The 22,162-nt window shown below is 47.9% G+C and overlaps 1 protein-coding gene across 2 annotated transcripts; it reads right to left on the bottom strand.

Annotated features, from left to right (window-relative positions):
• Window positions 1–314: 314 nt before the first annotated feature.
• Window positions 315–20,956, bottom strand: PNLDC1 (PARN like, ribonuclease domain containing 1). 2 transcript variants are annotated; one of them, XM_003271764.4, is made up of 19 exons: window positions 20,825–20,928; window positions 20,380–20,437; window positions 20,027–20,100; window positions 17,858–17,897; window positions 17,085–17,208; window positions 16,538–16,626; window positions 15,098–15,198; window positions 12,287–12,363; window positions 11,945–12,088; window positions 10,996–11,065; window positions 9,304–9,389; window positions 7,443–7,498; window positions 5,057–5,121; window positions 4,462–4,515; window positions 3,904–3,946; window positions 2,380–2,479; window positions 1,913–2,088; window positions 1,697–1,795; window positions 315–595 (listed from the first exon to the last, which is right to left on the bottom strand). In XM_003271764.4, the coding sequence occupies exons 1-19, from the start codon at window positions 20,898–20,900 to the stop codon at window positions 532–534; spliced, it is 1,596 nt and encodes a 531-aa protein (XP_003271812.1). In that variant the 5' UTR covers window positions 20,901–20,928; the 3' UTR covers window positions 315–531. The 2 variants fall into 2 exon arrangements, with proteins under 2 accessions (XP_003271812.1, XP_003271811.1); XM_003271763.2 differs by having other exon boundaries at window positions 348–595; window positions 20,380–20,536; window positions 20,825–20,956.
• Between the last annotated feature and the right edge of the window lie 1,206 nt (window positions 20,957–22,162).

Below are 22,162 nucleotides of genomic sequence, written 5' to 3'. Positions count from 1 at the left end.
CATCGAAGGCGCACACTGGGGCTGTGGGTCATTGTTTCTAAATGCATGTGAATATCTTACGGTTTATAACACTTATCAAAAATGTCCCCAGTGCAGATGACTTTCCCTCTTCCAAGCTTCACATCCTTCCTTTACTAAACTTAGGAAGGCCATTTCTCAGAACTAAGTCAACAATAGCCAATAATAAGCCATTAGTTTTTCTCCCAGAAATAACGTCACCTTTTCTTCATCTGGTGTCCAGCTCCTAGCACAGTGACCTGCTCATGAGACATTAGCTTAAATCTCGAGATGCTGACTGCTCTACCTGCATTTATAGCAAGAAAAGTTCTGACCACACATACAGGTATGATACCCAAGGACTGATTTATCATTGAGAGTGTTGACAGAATTTCACATTCAGAACATAACAGAATTTCTAGAAAAGACCAAACAGATCCATCTGCAAGCAGAATCTGATTTACACAAACACACCCAGCACGCCTCCCAGAGAGCATGGGGACCCGAGGGTGGCCGCAGGAGGCCTTGCTGCACTCAGGGACCAGATCTTCCGAGGATGAACGCGAGAAGGGCCCAGGCAGTCACTATGCCACAGACTCTGCAAGACAATGACATGTGTCAGTGGCCAGGGCACCCAGTAGGCCGAGAGGCACTGACACAGGCTTGCCCCTCCTCCTTCCCAGCCCCATGCACTCAGATGTTCTTTCTCTCTGTCACCCTCCCAGTGCCAACACTGAACTTCTGCCTCTCGAGGTTAGGCTGGCTCTGGGATGCAAACCGCAGGTTGAAAGAAAAAGGGTTTGCCTCGGAGCTCAGTGTGCTCCTTCAGCAATGCTGTTTCCTAACGGATGTGCCCCTAACCCGCAAGCCAGAACCTCACCAAGCTCAACCGACAGCAGCTCTGCCTTTCCAGCTGTTCAGGACGCAAACCCTGGATTCGCACTTGATCCTTCTCTGGTCTGTCGCTGACTCCACCCCACTGCCCCTGGCTGCACAGAGCTGTGACCCAGCTGAAGCATCTCCTTCCTGACTGCTCTCACGGCGTCACCTCTACAGTCTACCCCAACACGGAAGGCAACCTGAGTCGGGTTATGGACCTTCTTGCTGTAACCTCCACGATTCCCTCTCTCCTGAGAGAAGCCCACGTCCTCCCTGTGTGGCCCCCGCCTGGGGGGCACCGGTTTCTTCTCCTATGTCCCCTCCTTGCTGTTCTGCTCACAGCGGCCCCTCCCCTCCCCGTGACTCTCCTGGCACATCCTGACTGGAAGGCTCTGTCCTGCTGTCCCCTCTGCCTGGCTCACTCCAAGTCTCTAAAGAGGACCCCCATCAGCTCCTTTGAACTGCAGCCTGCCACTCACCCGGACCCTCCTCTCATTTTTAATAAACACTTGTCACCCAATACATTATAGGGTCCATTTGTTTATCCTGTTTATCTCCCCCAGCACGTGAGGCTCCATGAGAGCAGGGATTTTCTGCTTCACTGACGAGGCCCTAGAACTATGACGGTGCCCAGCACAGCAGGTGCTCGACAGACACGCAGTCAGTGTCAATGACGTTCAGGACACCACACTCATCAACAACCCCCTTGGCAAAACACACCAGCGAGTGAGCTGTGCTCGAGTCACACCACGCTGGGATGCTGGGACCCCGGGGAATCCAGGACCCCAGAACAGGCAGGCGGCCTCAGCCTGTCACTTACTGGAGCAGGCAGTTGACGTTTGGGGAGTGTCTCCAGTAGTGGTACAGGGAGATGCACAGGGTCGGGTGGCCCCGGTACTCCTTCAGGATGTTCCGCGTGCTGCCAAAACAAGTTTGCTGTGGTCAGCCAGGCAACAGGATCGTGCCACCTGCTGTGATCAGGCGGGTAGAGTCAGAGAGATACAGGGGTGGGGGACGCAGACTTAGAGGTACCTACTCCTTAAACTTATTGGTCAGGAGTAAGAACTGGCTTCTTGTGAGTCGCCTGACATCAAACTTGCAGAGATTCTGAAACTTATGGTAGACTTGCTGCTCGCTGACCCCAGGCCACCTTTTGACGCTGAGGATGAGGATGGGAGGTCGGAAACTGGGATAATCTGGACCAGAAAAATTCTAGAAAACATGCAGAACACAAGAGACTTTCCACAGTGCTTCCTAATTTCTTATCCAGTCCGAAGATCTCAAAAGAAACTAGGAAAGGCTCTGCTTGGGGTGGGGAGGGGAAGAGAAGGGAGAATGAGTCCATGTTGGCCTTGGTGGAGAAACATGAGAGGAAAGAAAAACCCAGCTCTCGTCTCGGCGACCACTGAAATCCTTCTCACGAGTCCCAGAGAGCACTGGCCACTTCCCAGCGAAGCCTCCAAACTCTGAATGGGGCGACGGGGCCAAATGAGATCTACTCACGATCTTCGGGACCCCCGCTCGGATGAGGTTCACTTGGTTCACGTAAGGAGCCAGCACATCAAGGTACTGAGGAAAGGACAACTCGGGCACAGGGTCGATGCTGCAAGGACAGAAAACCCCAAAGCTGTTGGGCACATGGAAGTTCATCCATTTCCTCAGCCACAGCCAAGAACCCAGTGACAGAACAGGAGAAGGACACTCCCTCGGATGGCTCTCCCTCCCTCCCTCCCGCCCTCCCGCCCTCACAAGTCTTGGGGCTCTGGCTGGGCGCTTCCCCAGCTGGCAAGTCTAAAAGCATTCTCGGTGGCCACATAGAAGAACAGCTTCCGGACGGTCACCATCTGCTGGTGATGGTTTGGTGAGGGTCCCACTGCTGACAAACAGCAATAGGCTCAGAGAATCAGCGCGAAGCCACTAATCAGAGAAAGCCCCATGCTGTCCCCCCTTGGCATGACATCACCTTTAATTCCAAAAGGGCATCCCTCATCCCACAGCCTCCTCCCACTGCCAGTGCCCCCTCTGTCCAGGGAGCACACACACCTGAGCGCAGGCCCCGGCTAAACCATGGGCCACACAGACAGGCAGGGAGAGCTTTTATGCCATAATGATTAAAAGAAATAAAAGACGTGTGACCCCGGGCACTGAGGTGCTCCACTACTGCTAGCTCCTTCACTGTCCAGCACACACATACTTACCAGGGGGCCCTTTAACAGTCAAACCACAAGAGAGGGGGTTAGGCTGGCACATTTAAGAAATAAGCTTCCCATCCATGTGTCACAGAACTTTTGTATTTATAACATCCACTGCTAAAATGGACAAATATAGGCAGTACCCAAGTTAATAGATTATAGTCCAAAAAGATACTTCTACATCAATCCCAAAGCACACATTAGAATCTTGATGGGCTCCTTCACCTGGCCGGCTAAGTCCTACTTAACAAACATGCATGCCAAGGACGGTGCTGTAGCGTGCACGCTGCTAATGTGTTTCTGGTGCCTATGTGCCCAGGGCTGCAGGCATCAAAGATGGTGTTGCCATGGGGAAATGCACTGAAGATTCCAATGTGGGGTTCCACTAATCTCTCCCCAGCCTATGTGCCCCCCAACAATGGATATGTCATTCATTGACCTGAACACTTTCTCCTCATACCTCACTGTTGCTTACATGGCTATAAGAAAGCAAGTGAGAGACAATCAAGCACACACCAGGCTGGGAAGGACTGAGACAGGTGTCAGAACCTAAGCCTAACCCCACTGCCTTGGCCTCCTGACACCTGCCGGGATGAGGGGGCCAGGGCCCATACAGGCAGGCAGGCAGGCACGGGGCAGTAGCAAGGGCTACTCCTGTGGCACAGGGCCATTTGTGGGCTGCTGCCCAGTCAGGGACAAGATTTCTAACCAGTGACACCTCACATTCTCCCTTCTTTGGTAGAACCCTGGGACTGGAGAGGTGTTGGCTTCTGGCAAGGGCTCAATAAATCCTGACCACCGACTGAACAGCAGGATGAAAAGAAAGAACACTTACCGGTGTATCTTCTGTAGAAGCAAGTGTGCCACTTTCAAAAGAACTAGGAAGGAAAAAAGACAGAAATGCAATAGAGCTTATCAAAATGTGCATGCTTATGCTTTATCTCATTATGTGCAAGCCAATCTGAAATAAATGCAGAATCTAGGGACGGCAGGGGCACACTGCCAACAAAAAGTGAGTCTCCAGCTGGGGGTGGTGGCTCATGCCTGTAATCCCAGCACCTTGGGAGGCCAAGGCGGGTGGATTGCTTGAACCCTGGAGTTTGAGACCAGCCTGGACAGCATGGTGAAACCCCATCTCTACAAAAAATACAAAAATTAGCCAGACGTGGTGGCGCACACCTGTATTCCCAGCCAGGCATGGTGGCATTCACCTGTAGTCCCAGCTACTCGGGAAGCTGAGGTGGGAGGATCACTTGAGCCCAGGAGGTAGAGGCTGCAGTGAGCCGAGATCCTCACCGCTGTACTCTAGCCTGGGCAACAGAGTGAGACCCTGTCTCAAAAAAAAAAAGAAAAAAAAAAGTGAGTTTCCTTTTAAAGGAACTGCAATCCTTACCTGACCCACAGAGGAAGGCATCATACGCGGCTTCGTGGGGGCACTTTGTCTCAACTGAGGCATTTTCCACCAGGAGGAGAGAGAATTGAGCAGTCATTAGAAACACGCCCCATCCTAGCTCACCATCCACAGTGGCTGTGGCTCATACAACCTCCCCATGGTCCTGCATACCCTTCTCCGGGCCCACACACCAACTTCACCTTGGTCCTCCCCATGGTGGTGAAAGCCCCAAGATCACAGCTGCCTTATAGACTAAGGGCCACATTAAGGAGGAAACAGACAACTCCCAGGGCTCTTGGATGCATTCTGGGCTTGCTCGTTTGGGGCAGGATTTACATGGAGTAAGTAGAGTGAAGGAAAACCCCACACAAACCTCTCCCTCCCCTGCTGTCTGGGGCGGGGCTGGGCAGGGGGAGAGGTAGGGGGAGGGGAGGGTTGGGGGAGGGGAGGGGTTGGGGGGAGGGGAGGGTTGGGGGGCGGGGAGGGGTTGGGGGGGCGGGGAGGGGTGCAGGGGAACCAGGGTCAAGGACAAGCTCAGCTGAGCACCTCAGCACTCTGCCAACTGTGCAAGGATTGTGGGCTCATGGGAACGTACCGTATTTCTCACACCTGCTTGCGTGAACAATCTCTGGTCCAGAAGTCTTGGTGGGATTCAAGTCACTATTGGAAAAGAAAAATAGAATAAAAAACAATTTGCTGAAAGTAATCCCTTCTTGTTTTCCCCCTCAGTCCCTTAAGTTAATATAAATTTTTTAAATGTACTGAGGACTTATCTTTAAGGTGCAAATCTAGACATGGACAGGTAAGGTCTTGGTAACTGAGCAACAGGAAAGGGGAAAGAACAATGGTGCAGGAGGCCCCATTGGAGTTACTCCAGGCATTTATCAAATGCTTCACTTGAGCCCAGGCACCAAGATAGACAAGATACTGTCTCTGTCCTCCCGAGCTGTCTAGTGGCCTGTCTAGCGACAACTACAGAGACAATTATCCCTGTCTCTTGTAAACGCAAGGCCTGAGGCATGACAGTCACGCCAGGACCCTGCAGGCTTCTGGAGGCAGACGGCACTCATGGAGAGTCCCAAACCACAGGAACCAATGGAGTTCAAGAAATGGGGAGATGGCAGGCATTTCCAGCAGGCAAAGACAGTGAGGAAAAGAAGGAGGTCTGACCCCAGGAGCTGTGAGCTGAGAAGTAGGGCTGAAGCCCCTGTGTGAAGGGAGGGCCAAGAAGGTGGGGAGGAGCCCCTATAACAGGCAGGGGCTTCAGAAACCATAGAAAGACTATGACCAGAAAAAACAGCCCATTCGAATTCACATTCTAGGTCATCACTCAAGGGGCAGTGTGGGGTATGAAGAGGTCAGGCCACAAGGCTGGGACACCACTCAGGGGCTACTACCACAGTTCCATGGTTGGAATGAAAAGACAATAATCCTGAGAATGCAGAGAAAGGAGAGGTTTGAGAGACCTACAGGGTCACATCCATAAAACCTGACTCAATAGATGTGAGCAACTCAGCTCTGTGACCCCTTCTAGGTCTTGGCTCCAGGACCTGGGTGAATGGAGATGGCGTGTGACAAGGAAACCTTTGCTTCACTGGTTTGCAATAAGATGTTCTAGAACCTCATTTGCTTAGCCTCCTGACCCCTAATGTCCCCATCTGTAAAACAGGCATCGTCGTCGTGCGTGTGCCATGAGCTGTCCATTAGGATCGGGATAGTTGTCAACGGCAGCTAAGATTCAACAGACCTGGACTACATGCAAGGGGATGTTCTAAGTCCTTCCACATCTATGAACTCATTTAATCCTCACGACAACCTTGGAGTTACACACTATTTTCTCATCTCACAGATGGTTAACCTGAGGCACAGAGAGATTAAGTAATTCTCTCAAGGTCACTCACAGAACCAGTGAGTGGCAAAGCTGGGATTTAAACCCAGGAAGCCTGGAATCAGAGCCTGTGCATTTACAACAAAGCTCTCTCCCCCCTTCGTCCTCTCATGCACACACAGCCCCCAGTATCACGCCTGGCACCATCAAGACTTCTGAGTTTGCAGGCACTGGAGTGTGCTTGAGGGACAGAGAGGAGGGTCAAGTTGAAGGTGCCCGTAGGTCATGTAGGGTGGGAATATCAAGAAGACGCTGGTAAACGCAGTGTCCTAGATGCTGAGGTCTGGACTGCAGCCGCACACAGGAGCTGGGAGTTGAAGCCCAGGACGTGGACCAGGCCACACGGGAGCCTGGGAATGAGCAGGAACAGGGCTGAGGAGGGGCCCGTGAGAGAAAACTTAGGAGACAGGTAGAGAACACAAACCACAAGGAATGGGATTAAAAAAATTGCACACACACATCCAGGACAGGGTGCCGCCCCTGTTCCAAATGCCTCTCGTGCCTCGACCTGCTAACTGGGGACAGACCGGCGGCTCTGGGTGCCCCTGTGGAGAGCAGAAGTGAAGGAGACAAGACCCTGCCTGCCATGGGCTGAGGGAAGAGGAGCGCGGAGAGTTCAGGAGGCTTTGTTAAGTTAGGAGAACACTTGTTGATGTGGAAGGAAATGAGAGGGAGACAAAGAGGTGGAGACACCCCGGGAAGGGGCAGGGAGGGGTGGGGAGTCGCTGAGCAGGGGTGAAGGTGACGAGTAGGTGGCAGCTCCTCCTGCCTGGCCTTGCACAGGGAAGGTGCTCCATTTGCTGGTGACAGGGGTGAGACAATGAAAAAGGGGACAGTAATTGCGCAACTGTTTGAGGGGCAAGGGTTGAGAGATTTCCTGTCTCTGGCTTCTCTCTCTTCGGAAACGGAGGCAAGAGAGTCATGGGAGGAAGGGGGCCATGAAGCAGGAGGAGCTGGAGGAGACCCAGTCCCAAGCAGGCATCACTGTGAATGGTGGGCGTGCCTAGGGAGCCCAAAGGCCTGCGGGGCACAGGGAGGCCGCCATGGCCGCAGACCCTGCTCCAGCAGCAGCTCCAGGAATCGCCACCCTCACCTGTTCAGGACTTCATAGACTTCGGAAAGATTCGACACCCTCGGGAAATTCATCTCCTACAATGACGGAAAACAAACCAGAGGAAAACATTTGCGCTTTTGTTTATTCTGTTTCAGGCAGTACCAAATGGTCATTAAAACGGCCTGGAAAATGCTCACTCCTACAACCTCCTCTTTCTCTTCAAATGGTGCAACTATCCTTATTCCTTAGTTAGGATGTCAGGGTACGCAGTATTGCTGGGTTTCCTAGAAGGACTCTCAAAAACCCAGGCTAGAAAAAAACTCTACACACACTATCTCCCTTAGAAAATGTGTTCAACAGATTACCCAGAAACACAGGAAAGGCAGGGCACTAGGACAAAGGCCAGGGACATACACGTAGCATACAGGCATTCTAAGGCCTAGAGGGCCTTGGGGCAATGCCTAGTTACTAAACCCTAAAAGTTCATAGTAGCTGGAAATACGCCAACTACAAATAATAACAGCCTCTGGGCAGAGACAGACCACACACCCCATTCCCATCTGTGTGGCTCCCTTCCTGGATAATTCACTCATAAGGGATCACTCTAAGGCTTCATAAGATTGATCTGATGCCCCGTTCTCTGTTCCTCAGTTGTTTTTTTTCCCTTGAGACAGGGTCTCCCTCTGGTACCCAGGCTGGAATACAGTGGTGCAATCTCAGCTCACTGCAACCTCCACTTCCCGGGCTTTAAGTGATCCTCCCACTTACGCCTCCCAAGTAGCCAGGACTACAGGTGTGCACCAACATGCCCAGCTAATTTTTGTATTTTTTGTAGAGATGGAGTTTCACCCACGTTGCTCAGACTGGTCTCAAACTCCTGGGCTCAAGCCATTCACCCACCTCAGCCTCCCAAAATGCTGGGATTACAGGTGTGAGCCACTGCGCCTGGCTATTCTCAGCTTCGTTTCTAAGCAGCATTTAAATCAGTCAGGTCTCTTTTCTCTACGCATAGTACATAGCCTCGACTCCACAACAGAATCACCCAGGGAGCTTTAGAAATACCACCTGGCCCCACTCTAGGTCAGACAAGAAGCTGCCAGTGCAGTCTGGCTATCAGCATTTTCAACTTCCCACATGATTCTAACATGTTGTCAGGACTGAGGAACCCATGACTGGAGGGCTCAATAAAGAAGAAGTTTTCTCAAGATTCTTCAGGAGGGAAACCCCTCCCCCCTGGTGCTCTGTACACATGTTGCAAATATTCCTAAGGCATGCATCAAGTTCTAAAATAAGTTGTTCTGTTGTCTGATCTAAATAAGCACAAAAACTCTACACAAATAAGTCAAAATGTGGAAACTGGAGTGAGAGAAAGGAAATAGTCATATATAAGCTAATACAATGACGCACAGGTGCCAAAATACAAAAGGAAACCGATACTGGTTTGAAGAGAGAAAAGCATTCAAGGAACAACTTTAAAAAACACAAGTGGCAGGCCGGGCGCAGTGGCTCACCCCTGTAATCCCAGCACTTTGGGAGGCCGAGGCAGGTGGATCATGAAGTCAGGAGATCAAGACGATCCTGGCTAACGTGGTGAAACCCCGTATTTACTAAAAATACAAAAAATTAGCAGGGCATGGTGGTGCACACCTGTAATCCCAGCTACTCAGGAGGCTGAGGTAGGAGAACAGCTGAAACAAGGGAGTCGGAGGTTGCAGTGAGCCAAGATCGCACCATTGCACTCCAGCCCGGCTTTGAGAGCAAGACTCCCTCTCAAAAAAAAAAACAAAAAACAAAAAACAAACAAAAAAAAAAACACAAGAGAAAAAATCCCACAAGAGAAAGCTAAGTGTTACTGGTATGGAAAAAGCAGTTCTTAACCCAAAGCAATTCTATTCATTACCTTCCAGATATCCTTTGTTACGCTCTTGGTATCAATGAGAACAGGAAACAGCCTGTGGATATTCTGCTTAAATTGATCGTAGCTTTCTGAGGGGAAAAACCCAGGCAGTCAAGAATTTGTTTGTTGGCAAAAATGGGAAGGGACATTCTTGAACCTAGCTTGCCACCAGCACTGATTAATAAAGCAAACTGAAACAAAACAGGAATTGAAAACACCATTAATCCTAGCCACTAAGGATTTCTAAACTCAGATCAAGCTGCCATCACCACTTTTAATAGTAAAGGCCGAACGGTTTTCTTATTAAATTCAGGATGCATTCTATTGCCAACCTTAGTTAATGTAGTTTGTGAAGTTCTAGCCGATGGGATAAGACTTAAAAATAGAAGTATTATCAGAAAAGCAGACATGAAATCATTTGTAAATAATTGCTTAGAGAAAAATCCAAGAAAAAAATCAAAAATTATAACTAGTAAAGTGTCCTGATAAAATTTACACAAGAACTCAGTTGGTAAAGTTATCAAAGTTATACCTGCATCTAAAGAGGCTTATTGCAAAACACACACACTAAAAACAAAACCCTGTGATCTCTTCCCGCTACTCTCCCATTTCCTACTCCCCAAAGGCAACCACTTGCAGTTCTTTTCCTTTTGGTATTTATTCCCATCTCTCTAGCACATGCATGGTGCGGTGTTAAGAGAAACACCTCACTCCTAACCTCCCACCAGCTGAGAGGGTAATGACCCCTCTCATTCCACCTCCACACACATGTCCATATCGCCCCATGCGCATGATTCACAAAAGGCTCTGTGGTGGCTACAGTGACTTCTCCTTTCTTGCACAGCTTTTGTTCTCCCAGAGATTATTTTGTTGTACTTAGTTTTTTGGTGAATGCATATTATTAATTTCACCGCTAATCCTCCAACTCTCTCAATATGACCAAACTCAGGTGTTTCATCGTTTCTTGGGGAAATGGCTTCTAAAACTTTCTTACCCCTTGTAATCTAGACTAGTGTTCTTTGTACGTTTATTAATTCATTTAATCTCACAACTCTGATATTGACACTATTATCCCAATCTTACAATTAAGGTAATGTCAACTCACTGGAGACTACACACGTAGTGAGTGTGGGATGGATGAGGTCACCAAGGCTCGAGTCCCCACTTTACCCACTAGGCTGTACCACTCCATGTCCAATAATGGAATCAACCATGAAACAGCAGGGGACAGCCAGAAGACTGTCACATGACATTGAAGCAGCATTTATTAGGTTTTTAACAACATAAAATAATGCTTTGGGTAAGTGAAAAAAAAGCCAAACAAAAATCAAATACATAGTGTAATCAAATATGTAAAAATTCAGGATACTAACTGATTAAAGGTGACTTCTGACTTCATGCATTTCTGATTTTGCCAAGTTTTATACAATAACTCTGAACAGCTTCAGTAATGGGGAGAGGGGCATCAATTCAAATTTAAATTTTTTTTCCCCTTGACAAAGTCTCCTGGTTTTCCACTCTGGGGAGACAGTAACAGATCAGAGTACAGGCCTCTGCCTGAACTCTCCAGAAACCTGCAGACACTGGGGAGGAATGTGCATTTTAGGAGCTGCCTCAGGGGTACGATTCTGTACCAATCCCTCTGCCAGATGGCAAACTAGCATGAAGGAAGAGAAATGACAGGTTTGCCCCTACCTGGGAGGGGTCTGAAGAACTTCTCATGGAGGTGCAGCAGGTCCATCATCATATTATGTCCCACTAAGGGCTACTTGGAGTAAATCAACAGGTGAGAGAAAATAAAAAAATGTAATCCAGCCACTACAGACTAACAGTTTCTTGCAAAAGAGATAGCGTTAGAACCCACTGCAATTCTGATCGCTTCACAGTTCCATCCTAACCTTCGTTTGCCTCCGTGAAAGGTAGTTCAACTGCTTAAATGCCAACGAAAAGAAAAAAGAAAACAATTCACAAGTAGAAGGCACGCAAGGCAGGGTCTGCGCTGGAAATCTATACTGTGAAGCAGGCACTTGCAGTTTTTCCCAAGGAGTCTTAGGTCAGTTAGCACTGAAATTCCCGTGTTACGGAAAGGAGCAAAGAAGTCGTACTGTTTCTTATGGATACTCTTGCCCCAAATTAACCTATCATGATTTGGTGAAAGGAAGGTTAGATCCAGGAAGCTAGTTATAAATGAGAACGAAGGCCAGGTGCAGTGGCTCATGCCTATAATCCCACCATTTTGGGAGGCCAAGGCAAGCAGATTACTTGATCCCAGGAGTTCGAGACCACCCTGGGCAACACTGCAAGATCCCGTCTCTAAAAAAAAAAAAAAAAAAAAAAAAGAAAAGAAAAATTAGCCAGGTATGGTGGCATGTGCCTGCAGTCCCAGCTACTCGGGAAGCTGAGGTGTGAGTTTCACTTAAGCCTGGGAGGTCAAGGCTGCAGTGAGCCGTGTTCATGCCACCGCACTCCTTCCTGCCTGGGTGACAGGTGAGACCCTGTCTGAAAGTAAAACACGAAAAAAATTCATGAGAAGGAATCATTTGTCTTAAGGAATTTTATCTTGTTGTTGAAGGAGCCTTTAGTATCTATGACCAGAAATACTAAAGACGGCCTTCAGGCCAAGAAAAGAGACATGTTTTCCTACCTTCTGGGCTTTCACCAGCATTTGGAAAAAGACAGAAAAACCCCTTGCTGAGAGAAGAATGTTTTCCTTCCAACAGCTCTCTCGGTCACAAGAGGTGTTCTGAAGATACCGACGATGTTGTTTACTCACTTTCTTCACTACCACCTGAAAAGCAGGGACAAATTCCCTGAATCCTGGGTTACCGGGAACGAGGCCTAAAGAAATGGCTCTGCATCTCGAAACAAAAGGAAACAGGGAAAAACTAGCAGCGTGCAAGATAAAAGCTTTTCAGAGGCCAGATCTGGCCAATTATGAGAGAGAAACGATGGCGCCACTGATGCCCCGTTCTCAGTAAGAACTCACCCCCTCATCTTTCAGCACCGTCCAGATGTTGGGCAGGGCCTGCCTCAGCACCAGTTGGACCTCAAAGGCCTGGAAGCCTGCAGCAGGGAAACACAGGGAGACACAGCACCTGGAACCATGTGGCATGTTCCCCACAAGAGAAGCCCCAGAGGAGCAGAAGCTGAGAGACGGAGAGGTCAAATGGAAAGGCAGCTTGAAGGGTGCTCAAGCCCATGAGCCATGTGGCAGGGACTGGCCTGTCATGATGGGATCTGGGGCAGCATTCTAAGAGGTGTTTTTTTTTTTTTTTTTTTTTTAATCTCAGGGCCACTCTTAAGTTGGGGATGCCATAGAGTTTGTGTTTATGTGAGTTACAGCTATTGATATTAAGCATGTTAGAAATTAAAACTCTTACATTTAAAGAAGTTTTTTAAATAACAAAAACCCATTATACATGAACAAAAATAATACTTATAAAAAATAACTTTTCTAAAACAAAAACTTAGCGAGAAGAGTGACACTGTTTCACATTTTTGCAAATCTCTAACATTTGGCTGGAATGTTACATCGACATTTGCATTCAATCTGTTGATATGTTGTGGTCGTTGAAACACAAGAAAATCCAGCCTCAAGGCTGGGCATGGTGGCTCATGCCTGTAATCCCAGCACTTTCGGAGGCTGAGGAGGGCGGATCACCTGAGGTCAGGAGTTCGAGACCAACCTGCCCAACACGGTGAAACCCTGACTCTACTAAAAGTACAGAAATTAGCCAGGCATGGTGGCGCATGCCTGTAATCCCAGCTACTCAGGAGGTTGAGGCAGGAGAATCCCTTGAACCCGGGAGGCGGAGGTTGCAGTGAGCCGAGATGGTGCCACTGCACTCCAGCTTGGGCAACAGAGTAAGACTCCATCTCAAAAAAAAAAGAAAAAAAAATCCAGCCTCAAGCAGATATGTAGGTGGAAAAGGGAACAGAATTACTAGCCTTATCAAATGACTTTGGATATTCTTTAAAACTGTACCAAACTCAACAAGTGGTAGTTTCTTAAAGATTAATTGCACTGTGGAATCTGAAACCATCATTAATGAGTTTTCTTGTACTGCTACATTGCAATCCACTGGCCTACCTCATACCTAGAATAGATCTCTTATCCATGAGATAAGATAGTACACAATAGTAATATTACGTGCTAGTAATCTGGAAAATGCTGGTTGGCAGGGTTATGTAGGTCTCCCAAATGTTTGCACATTTTATTACACAATACCAACAGAAGACATTGGAAAATATGATCACTGATCTCATCAGAAAGGTCGTGGTACTGGAAAGCTGTCAAGCTTATGGTGGCACATGTAAATTCTTCAAAATTCCAGGTTTTGATTGAAAGCCATAATTGTATCACTAGGAAATACTGTGAGTTATCTTCCTTAAAGTGATAGGCTTTTTTTTTTTTTTTCTTTGAAACAGAGTCTCGTTGTGTTGTTCAGGCTGGAGTGCAGTGGCGTCATCTTAGCTCACTGCCTTGGCCTCCCAAAATGCTGGGATTACAAGCATGAGCCACTGTACCTGGCCAACAAGCTCTTTTCACTGAGAAAATGATTGTGAAACCTTCAAGTCTAAGCAACCAATCAGTTCTTTCCAGTAAAAATGATATTTCATGGGGCCGGGTGCAGTGGCTCATGCCTGTTATCCCAGCACTTTGGGAGGCCAAGGTGGGAGGATCACCTGAGGTCAAGAGTTCGAGACTAACCTGGCCAACATGGTTAAACTCCATCTCTACTAAAAATGCAAAAATTAGCCAGGCGTGGTGGCGGGCACCTGTAATCCCAGCTACTCAGGAGGCTGAGGCAGGAGAATCACTTGAACCCAGGAGGCTGAGGTTGCAGTGAGCCAAGATCGTGCCATTGCACTCCAGCCCAGGGAACAAGAGCAAAACTGTATCCCAAAAAAAAAAAAAAAAAAAAAAAAAAAAAAAAAAAAAAAAAAAAAAAGAAAAAAAAAGCAGCTAATTCAGCTCTCAAAAGACTCATAAGCACTTTACCTTGACACAATCACTGTATTTTGGCACGCAGCCGAGCAATGTTTTATGCATACTTATTTTTTACATACCTATATTGACATACAATATTTAAAAGATGAGTAATCAAAAGATTGAGATTTAATACAACCAAGAATATTACTTTTTCATCAAGGAGGCTGCTAGTAAGATTGGCCTTTCCGTTTTTAACTGAGAGTAAGTGGTAACAAAGAACACGGTATGATGCTCCTGCCTTACTGTGTGCTGAGGTGCCAGCAGCTTTGTCCGACATTGCTTGGGCATCAATGCAAATGGCACAATGACAATAGCAAGTACAGCTGAGGGATACTTGGAAAACCATTTTGACCTCACCCACTAGAAAGGGTCCCAGAGACTCTAGGATCCACACACCAATCTCTGAGAGCTGCTAAGCTACGGCACATTCACTGTGGCTCCACACCACATGGTGGGGGAAAAGCTTAGAGATTAACAAAAGTCAAGATAATACAGGGCACCCAGGACTGAGATAAAAGGAATGGCTCAGGAATGGAACTTGACCTTCTCAGCCTTGAAACCCAAAGTACGTTGAAAGCCTTCAACAACGGCTTTCAACAAAGTACGTTGAAAGCTGTGGGTGTGAATGCAGGTCAGAGCTTTCACCACAAAGATTACGTATCCGCCGAACAAATGCTGGCATCAGACTCAGTCACGAGGCATTTGGGACCAGGATCCCAAGAAACGGTGTGTTTCCCCCAACTCCTGGCAGGTGACAGTGACCTGTCCCAATGCTCCTGCGTTGGGAGAACAGCCCCTGCCTACCAGTGATCCCAGGAAGAGTCATCCAGTCGCCTTCCTTGGCCAGGTCCAGCCACCGCGTCACTTCGTCAATCACCACCTTGATTTGGTCTTTATCCGGAGTGCTGAAAATGGGCGCATGAAAGTGAACATGTCAGAGAAAAACACATCAGAACCCCAAGACTATGTCAACATGAGAGCAGTTTCTGAACCCTCTGGTTTTCATGTTGCAATCTACAAAGAAAATAGACCAAAAGAAGACGATTTCTTCTCTGAGGCTCTTATGCAATAGGAAGCCAAACAATTGGAAGAATAGCCCACACCCTTCCATAGGATCCAGGCATATATTCAATCCCCTCCTGCTTCACTAGGATGTATGGAGGAAAAGCTATTGGTATCTAGCCAATACCAAGCATTGCTATCAGGATCATCTTCTTTATTCAGCTTTCAGGGGTGATAAAGTCTCTATCTGGGACAATCAGGGAAAGACAAGGACTTTGGTAAACACATTGTCTCTTGCCTCAGAAACAGAACCTAATATTTTGAGATAAGGAAAGGCCTTTCTCCAACTCTTGAAAATAAAAGAGGGTTAAAAATTCAACTTGTTTTTCCCTTATAAAAAGCTACATTTTTATATGAAAACCAGCAGGAAAAATACAAAGAGACAAAAATTCCTCCAACATAACAGAATTATCTGGAAGAGATCATCACTCATCGCATTTCAGATGTTCATTTAATCTCCCCCTTCCTGATAAAGGCAAAGAGCTTCCATACCTTGTTCAAACCCACACCTAGCTGACAGCACTTGGCTCCAGGTGAGGGTACCAGCCCCAAGGACCCCGGTCCGTCTACCCACAATGCTGTTGCACTCGCTGTGGTCACTCCTGACCCCAGCTCTACAGGAATACAAGGTTTCGGAGACTGGGGCTGGCACAGAGAGCCAAAGTAAAAAGGCAGAGGTCCCGGCCTAGGGGAGCAGGGTCAGGCATGGCGGGGCAGACACAGCCTAACCAAGGCACACATCTGAAGTCAGTGCCCAGTATGACTGGCACAGTCAAGGTTGCCCGAGAGATATCCTTGAAAAATCCCTCAGAAGATCACATGCGGGATCAACATAACATCTCACAGCAAGTCCAACAGAGCCATTTCTTCCCCTCTAGCACTGGAATGGAATTCTTGTTTCTTTGAGTTCCAAATTAGGAGTCAGTTTTTCTTTTCAAACACCGAAACTCACACTCGACGCAGTGAGAGGTTCATGAGGGAGTGGAACACGATGGAGACAGGTGAAAGCCATTCTCAGTTCGGGCACGGGGAGAGCAGCGCCAGCTGCACAGGCAGCTGAAGCCATCCCCGCCAAGCATGGATGGAGGTCGCCACACTCCTGGAAACAGCACACCCACCCACAGGAAATGCAGACAACAGCAACCAGGAAACCAAAAGACACCTGGAGAAAACAGGCCACACCTGCGAACTCTCCAGTTCCCAGTCAGGATATCGTGTCTAATTTTCTTCTCCTGTTCTTCATTCATATATGGGATTCCGTTTTTGAGAAACTTAAGACAAACAAAACAAGAAACAGAACAAGGAGACAAGTCAGAGGGATCCTCTGTGCCTGATCTCATGAGGACAGGTAGAAAGGGGAAAGGAGACGGGCTGTATAGGCCAGTTAGTCTAGATCACTTTTAAGATATTCCCAGGCCGGGTGCGGTGACTCATGCCTATAACCCCAGCACTTTGGGAGGCTGAGGCAGGTGGATTGCTTGAGGGTAGGAGTTCAAGAGCAGCCTGACCAACACGGTGAAACCCCATCTCTACTAAAAATACAAAAAGAATTAGCTGGGCATGGTGGCGGGTGCCTGTAATCCCAGCTACTTGGGAGGCTGAAGCAGGAAAATCACTTGAACGTGGGAGGCAAAGATTGCACCACTGCACTCCAGCCTGGGCAACAGAGCGAGACTCCATCTCAGAAACAAACAAAAGACATTCCCGTTCCCCTCCTCCAATGCCATACCTTGTTATAGTTGAAGCCATACTGATTCAAAAACTGAACACTGGAAGCCTGGAAAGAGAATTCTGAGTCCAAAATCCCAAACGTTGTAGGGAAGAGATAGAAGTTACACGAATGGGCTATATACCTATAATAAAACAAACATACAGAGAAAAAGCCACAACCATTTAAAAAACTCTGGCTCCCAGGGCCGGCTTCAGGGTGGGCTCTTTATTTTAGGCAAGAAGAATCTGAGTGTGCCCGAGTGTCTGCTGTGTTTCAGGAGCTATGATTGGCACTGGGGGTGCTAAATGAAAAAGGCAGAGAGCCTGCCTTCAGGGCCAGGGTTTACCACAGAGACAGCCCCTCCACAAGCCGCCCAGGGATGCCAGGTTAGGGCCTACAGGCTGGCATCCTCAACTGCTCATGGGGGGTGGGGAGGCACCCTGATGGTTGGGGCATCCTTTCTGCCTACTGTGTCAGGGAGTTTAAACATCACTTTCATTATACCACACTGTGTCAGGTGCTTTTATTAATATAGGTGCACACTGGAGGCGATGGAAATGGGGAAAGGAGCACTTAAGGCACAGAGCGAGGCTGGCAGGTACTGCTTCCAGAGAGACGTCAAAGACAAGCTGGAATCCGCGGAGGGCAGAGCGAGTGGAGGAACAGACACAGGAGAGAATACGGAACATCCAGGGCAAAAGTGATCGGGGCACCTGAGGCAGAATTTGAAGGGGGCAGCTGTGGAACATAGGTGGGAAGCACCTATGTTTGCAGAAGCTCTTGATACGTACTTGTTTGCCTCTCCTTCAACAGCAGAAAACACAGACAATCCTGGAAGAATGACCATAGAGGGAATGAATGCCAAGGAAAAGCAACCTGAATTTCACTACAAAGACAAACAATTCAAACAGTACTTTGCGCCCACAGATACTATGTGGGCTGTACAACAGGATAACATCTTTAATGACAAAAAAGAAAAGACAGACTGGAAGCATGAGAAATGTCAAATTGTAATTCCCACTGAATTTGCTAAAATCAAATTGTGGCCTGTTCTTTAAATACAGAAGTAAATATTAAAGTGACATTCTCATAGTTTTAAAACTAACCACAGAAAATACCAGAAACCATTAAGATTTATATATTTAACTCATTTAAAATGTCTATTCCTCCCCCCTCAAAGAAAACCATACGCAAAGTAACAAAAAAAAAAAAAAAAAAAAAAAAAAAAGACTTCAGGCCAGGTGTGGGGGCTTATATCTGTAATCCTAACACTTTGGGAGACCTAGGCAGGTGGATCACTTAAGGTCAGGAGTTCGAGACCAGCCTGACCAACATGGTGAAACCCTGTCGCTACTAAAAACACAAAAATTAGCTAGGTGTGGTGGTGCACACCTGTAATCCCAGCTACTTGGGAGGCTGAGGCAGGATAATTGCTTGGGCCTGGCAGGCAGGGGTGTTGCAGGGAGCCAAGATCGTGCCCCTGCACTCCAGCCTGGGCAAGACTCTGTCCCCCCTCCCGCCAGCCAAAAAAAAAAAAAAGGACTTCAAATTTGGGTACAACACTGGAAACATAACTACGACTGTTTCCCATACTTCTCAAAGAGGTCTTATAATTAAAAACAAACGAACAAAAAAAAAAAAAACCATAACAGAAAAGTAGCAAAGGATCAGGATAGAGAGGAAAACACACACACGTTCAGCATCATTCATGGTAAAAGCAGGGGCTGGGCATGGCAGCACTCCCAGCTACTTGAGAAGCTGAGACTGGAGGATCTCCAGAGCCCAAAAGTTTGAGCCCAGCCTGGGCAACATAGCAAAAACCCCATGGTGCAGGAGAGGGCACAGACAAACCCAGAAAAGTAAAATCTGGCCCAGGGTCTGTTTCTGTAAATGCAATAACATTTTACTGGAATGGAGCCATGCTCATTTGTTCATGTATTATCTACAGCTAATTTCACATTACAAAAGCAGGTTCGTAATTCACATTACAATTGAGTAATTGTAAAAGAAACCTCATTACGCAACTGTTAACAGCTCTGTCTTGACCAGCCTGGCCAACGTGGTGAAACCCCGTCACTACTAAAAATACAAAAATTAGCCGGGCCTGGTGGCAATTGCCTGTAATCCCAGCTGCTCGGGAAGTTGGGGCAGGAGAATCGCCCGAACCTGGGAGGAGGAGGTTGCAGTGAGCCCACATCGCGCTACTGCACTCCAGCCTGGGCAACAGAGCAAGACTCCATCTCAGAAAATAAACTAATAAATAAAACAAATAGACCTGTATGAACCGATACAGAAAGATCTCCAAATCCCATCAAGGAAAAAAAAAAGTTTCTGAAACTGAGATGACCTTAAAAAATATTATTTTTGTGTGTAAATTTTCTTAAGAAAAAAAAAAATCACAGGCCAGGTGTGGTTGCTCATGCTTATAACTCCATCATTTTGAGAAGCAGAGGCAGAAAGATTGCTTGAGCCCAGGAAGTCAAGACCAGCCTGGGCAACATGGCGAAAACCCATCTGAACAAAAAATTTAAAAATTAGTTGGGTGTGGTGGTGAGTCTGCAGTCCCAGTTTACTCAGGAGGCTGACGTGCTAGGATCACTTGAGCCCAGGAAGTCTAGGCTGCAGTGAGCTGAGATTATGCTACTGCACTCCAGCCTTGGTGACAGAGCAAGACCCTGTCTCAAAAAATAAAATAAAAATCGCGCACACACAGTTTTACTTGAAAGAGTAACAGTGAGTGTTCCTTAATACTGACTTATTTAAGCACAGAAACAATGCTGCTAAATTTTATTTGCTCCGAAGTGTTGATTCCATACGTATAAAATGGCCCAACACAAAACAAGCATACAAAACGATACTCAATATCCTTGAAAAAAATCTCAGAGCTGTTTTTACAGTAGGAAATCCAAGGACAATAAAAATACCTTCCTGAAAAACTAACAGCTGGATATTAAACTCACCAATCTGACAGATTGTAAATTGCTGAACACTCTGACGGGTCTTTAGATACCACTCCGATGGCAAATCAAAAAGACTGTGAACAAACAGGCATCTCATTCCACGAGCAATGACATCCCATCCCGGCACACTGGCCTCCGCGGCAGGATCACCACTCGCAACCGGGGAGGATTTTTTCCTTGTTACAACAACTAGGGAACACTACCATCATTTAGTGGACGAAAGCAAGGTCCTCCAACACGTAGGAGCAAGCCACACAAAACGTCCTGCCGCCCAAATGCCAACAGGCTGCTGGCCAGAAACAACGCTGGTCTGGCCAGGATCTTACACAGAGGGGACACAGCTTTAGTTTTACCTGATTTGCTGGGGCCCAGACAGGTTAGAACGAAGGCCCGTGAACTCCATGTCCAGACCTGCCGGGAAGGCAAAAAATACCAGTCTTCGGGTGCAGAACATCACCAGCACTCCTCACACTGTAGATCTGCAGGCGGCCAAGGCACCCGAGCTCACCTCTGTGCTCAAGAAGCCAGGCGAGGTCAGGAAGGGAAAATGGAGGAACCAAGGCAAGGAGCAGCCAGGCACCTGGGTGCACGGGGCTCTGGCCAACAAGGCACGTGGGGCTCGGAGTGTACTTGCTGCTCAAAGTACCATCGCCCCGGGGCTGGAGAAGGAAGCCCCCTGTCCTTACGGAGGCCCTCTCTGAGGCCCTGTGGCCTGGCAACCGTCCCGCCACCCCCTCCCCAAGCTCGCCCAGGGCAAGGGGCTCTGTCCGGCACAGCCACGAATCCCAGGCTCCTCACCCACGAAGTCGGCCTCCTGGACGAGCTCCTGCAGCAGAGGGAGGCTCTCCTCGAACTCGTCGGCGCCCACGTCCATGGCCGCGCAGCTCTGCCGAGTCGCCCAGCTCTATCACGTGCTGCCCACGCGCTTCCGTCGCGCCGCCGGGTCTTAAAGGGCGCCCGCGTGGAAACCAGGCAGCTGCCTCTGCCCCACGTGCCCAGCTCCCCGTGTGCCGCTGGCGTCGCCCACACCTGCCTGCGGGTGTTTTAATTGCACGATTTGCCACAGAGGTTTGATTGCATTTGCAATCAAAGCCTGTTTACCCGGCTCCTCACCAATTTCTTTGCAGCCCTTAACGTGAGAATGTCATTTACAGGGCTTAGAATGTTAAGAGGCGTGGCAGGAGAGCAAGACAGAGTCCCCAGAAAGGGTGAAAGCAGAAGAGCGGAGCAGGAACAACCCCGGACGCAACTGCAAGCAGCAGATCCTTTGCTGCGGCTCACGGTCTTCTAAATCACCTCTTCCCAACTTCTCCATCACTGCCAGTATTAGTCTGTCCCCATTCCCTCTCCCACGCCCCTGGACATCTTTTTCCTCATTCTCCTGTCCACCTTACCACTGTCTTGACACCTGCAATCAAACTTTGCAAAGCCTCAAGAACTGCCCATTAAATTGAAAGAATCCTTGGTCCCCAGGGATTATCTCGTGCACTCACTCCTTGCGGAAATCCCTACCTACACCATCACTTACACGTGGGCTTAATTTTTACTTTTGTTACTGTTTCCAGTGCAACTAGTCCATGATCTTCCTTACAGTGTCCTCCCTTGAATGCTAGGCTTCTACTTGAACAGCGCTTTGGAACTATGGTCCTCAAAGTGAGGTGCTCAAATCAATCTTTAAGGTTAGGGGAGAAAACATTACCATTATACTTTTTTATTTCTTCCTTTTGAGACAGAGTCTCACTCTGTCACCCAGGCTGGAGTGCAGTGGTGCCATCTCGGCTCTCTGCAATCTCCACCTCCTGAGTTCAAGTGATTCGCCCTCCTCAGCCTCTGGAACAGCTGGGATTACAGGCATGCACCACCACGCCCAACTCATTTTTGTTTTTTAGTAGAGATAGGGTTAAACCGTATTGGCCAGGCTGGTCTCGAACTCCCGGCCTCAAGTGATCCACCTGCCTCAGCCTCCTAAAGTGCTGGGATTACAGGTGTGAGGCACTGCATCTGATATTCAATTATACTTTTAAATGCCTCTCTGGGACATTAATTAAGCAAAAGGGGACTATTAAGCCATTTGATTCTGAAGGCCTCTCAGAACAAATCATACTTCATACAGATGTGTTCCATTTAAAATAACAC

This window comes from Nomascus leucogenys, chromosome 3 (assembly GCF_006542625.1).
Source record: "Nomascus leucogenys isolate Asia chromosome 3, Asia_NLE_v1, whole genome shotgun sequence".
Classification (NCBI taxonomy): domain Eukaryota; kingdom Metazoa; phylum Chordata; class Mammalia; order Primates; family Hylobatidae; genus Nomascus; species Nomascus leucogenys.
The sequence above is the reverse complement of the archived record's forward strand: the minus strand, read 5'-3'. Positions and strand labels throughout refer to the sequence as shown.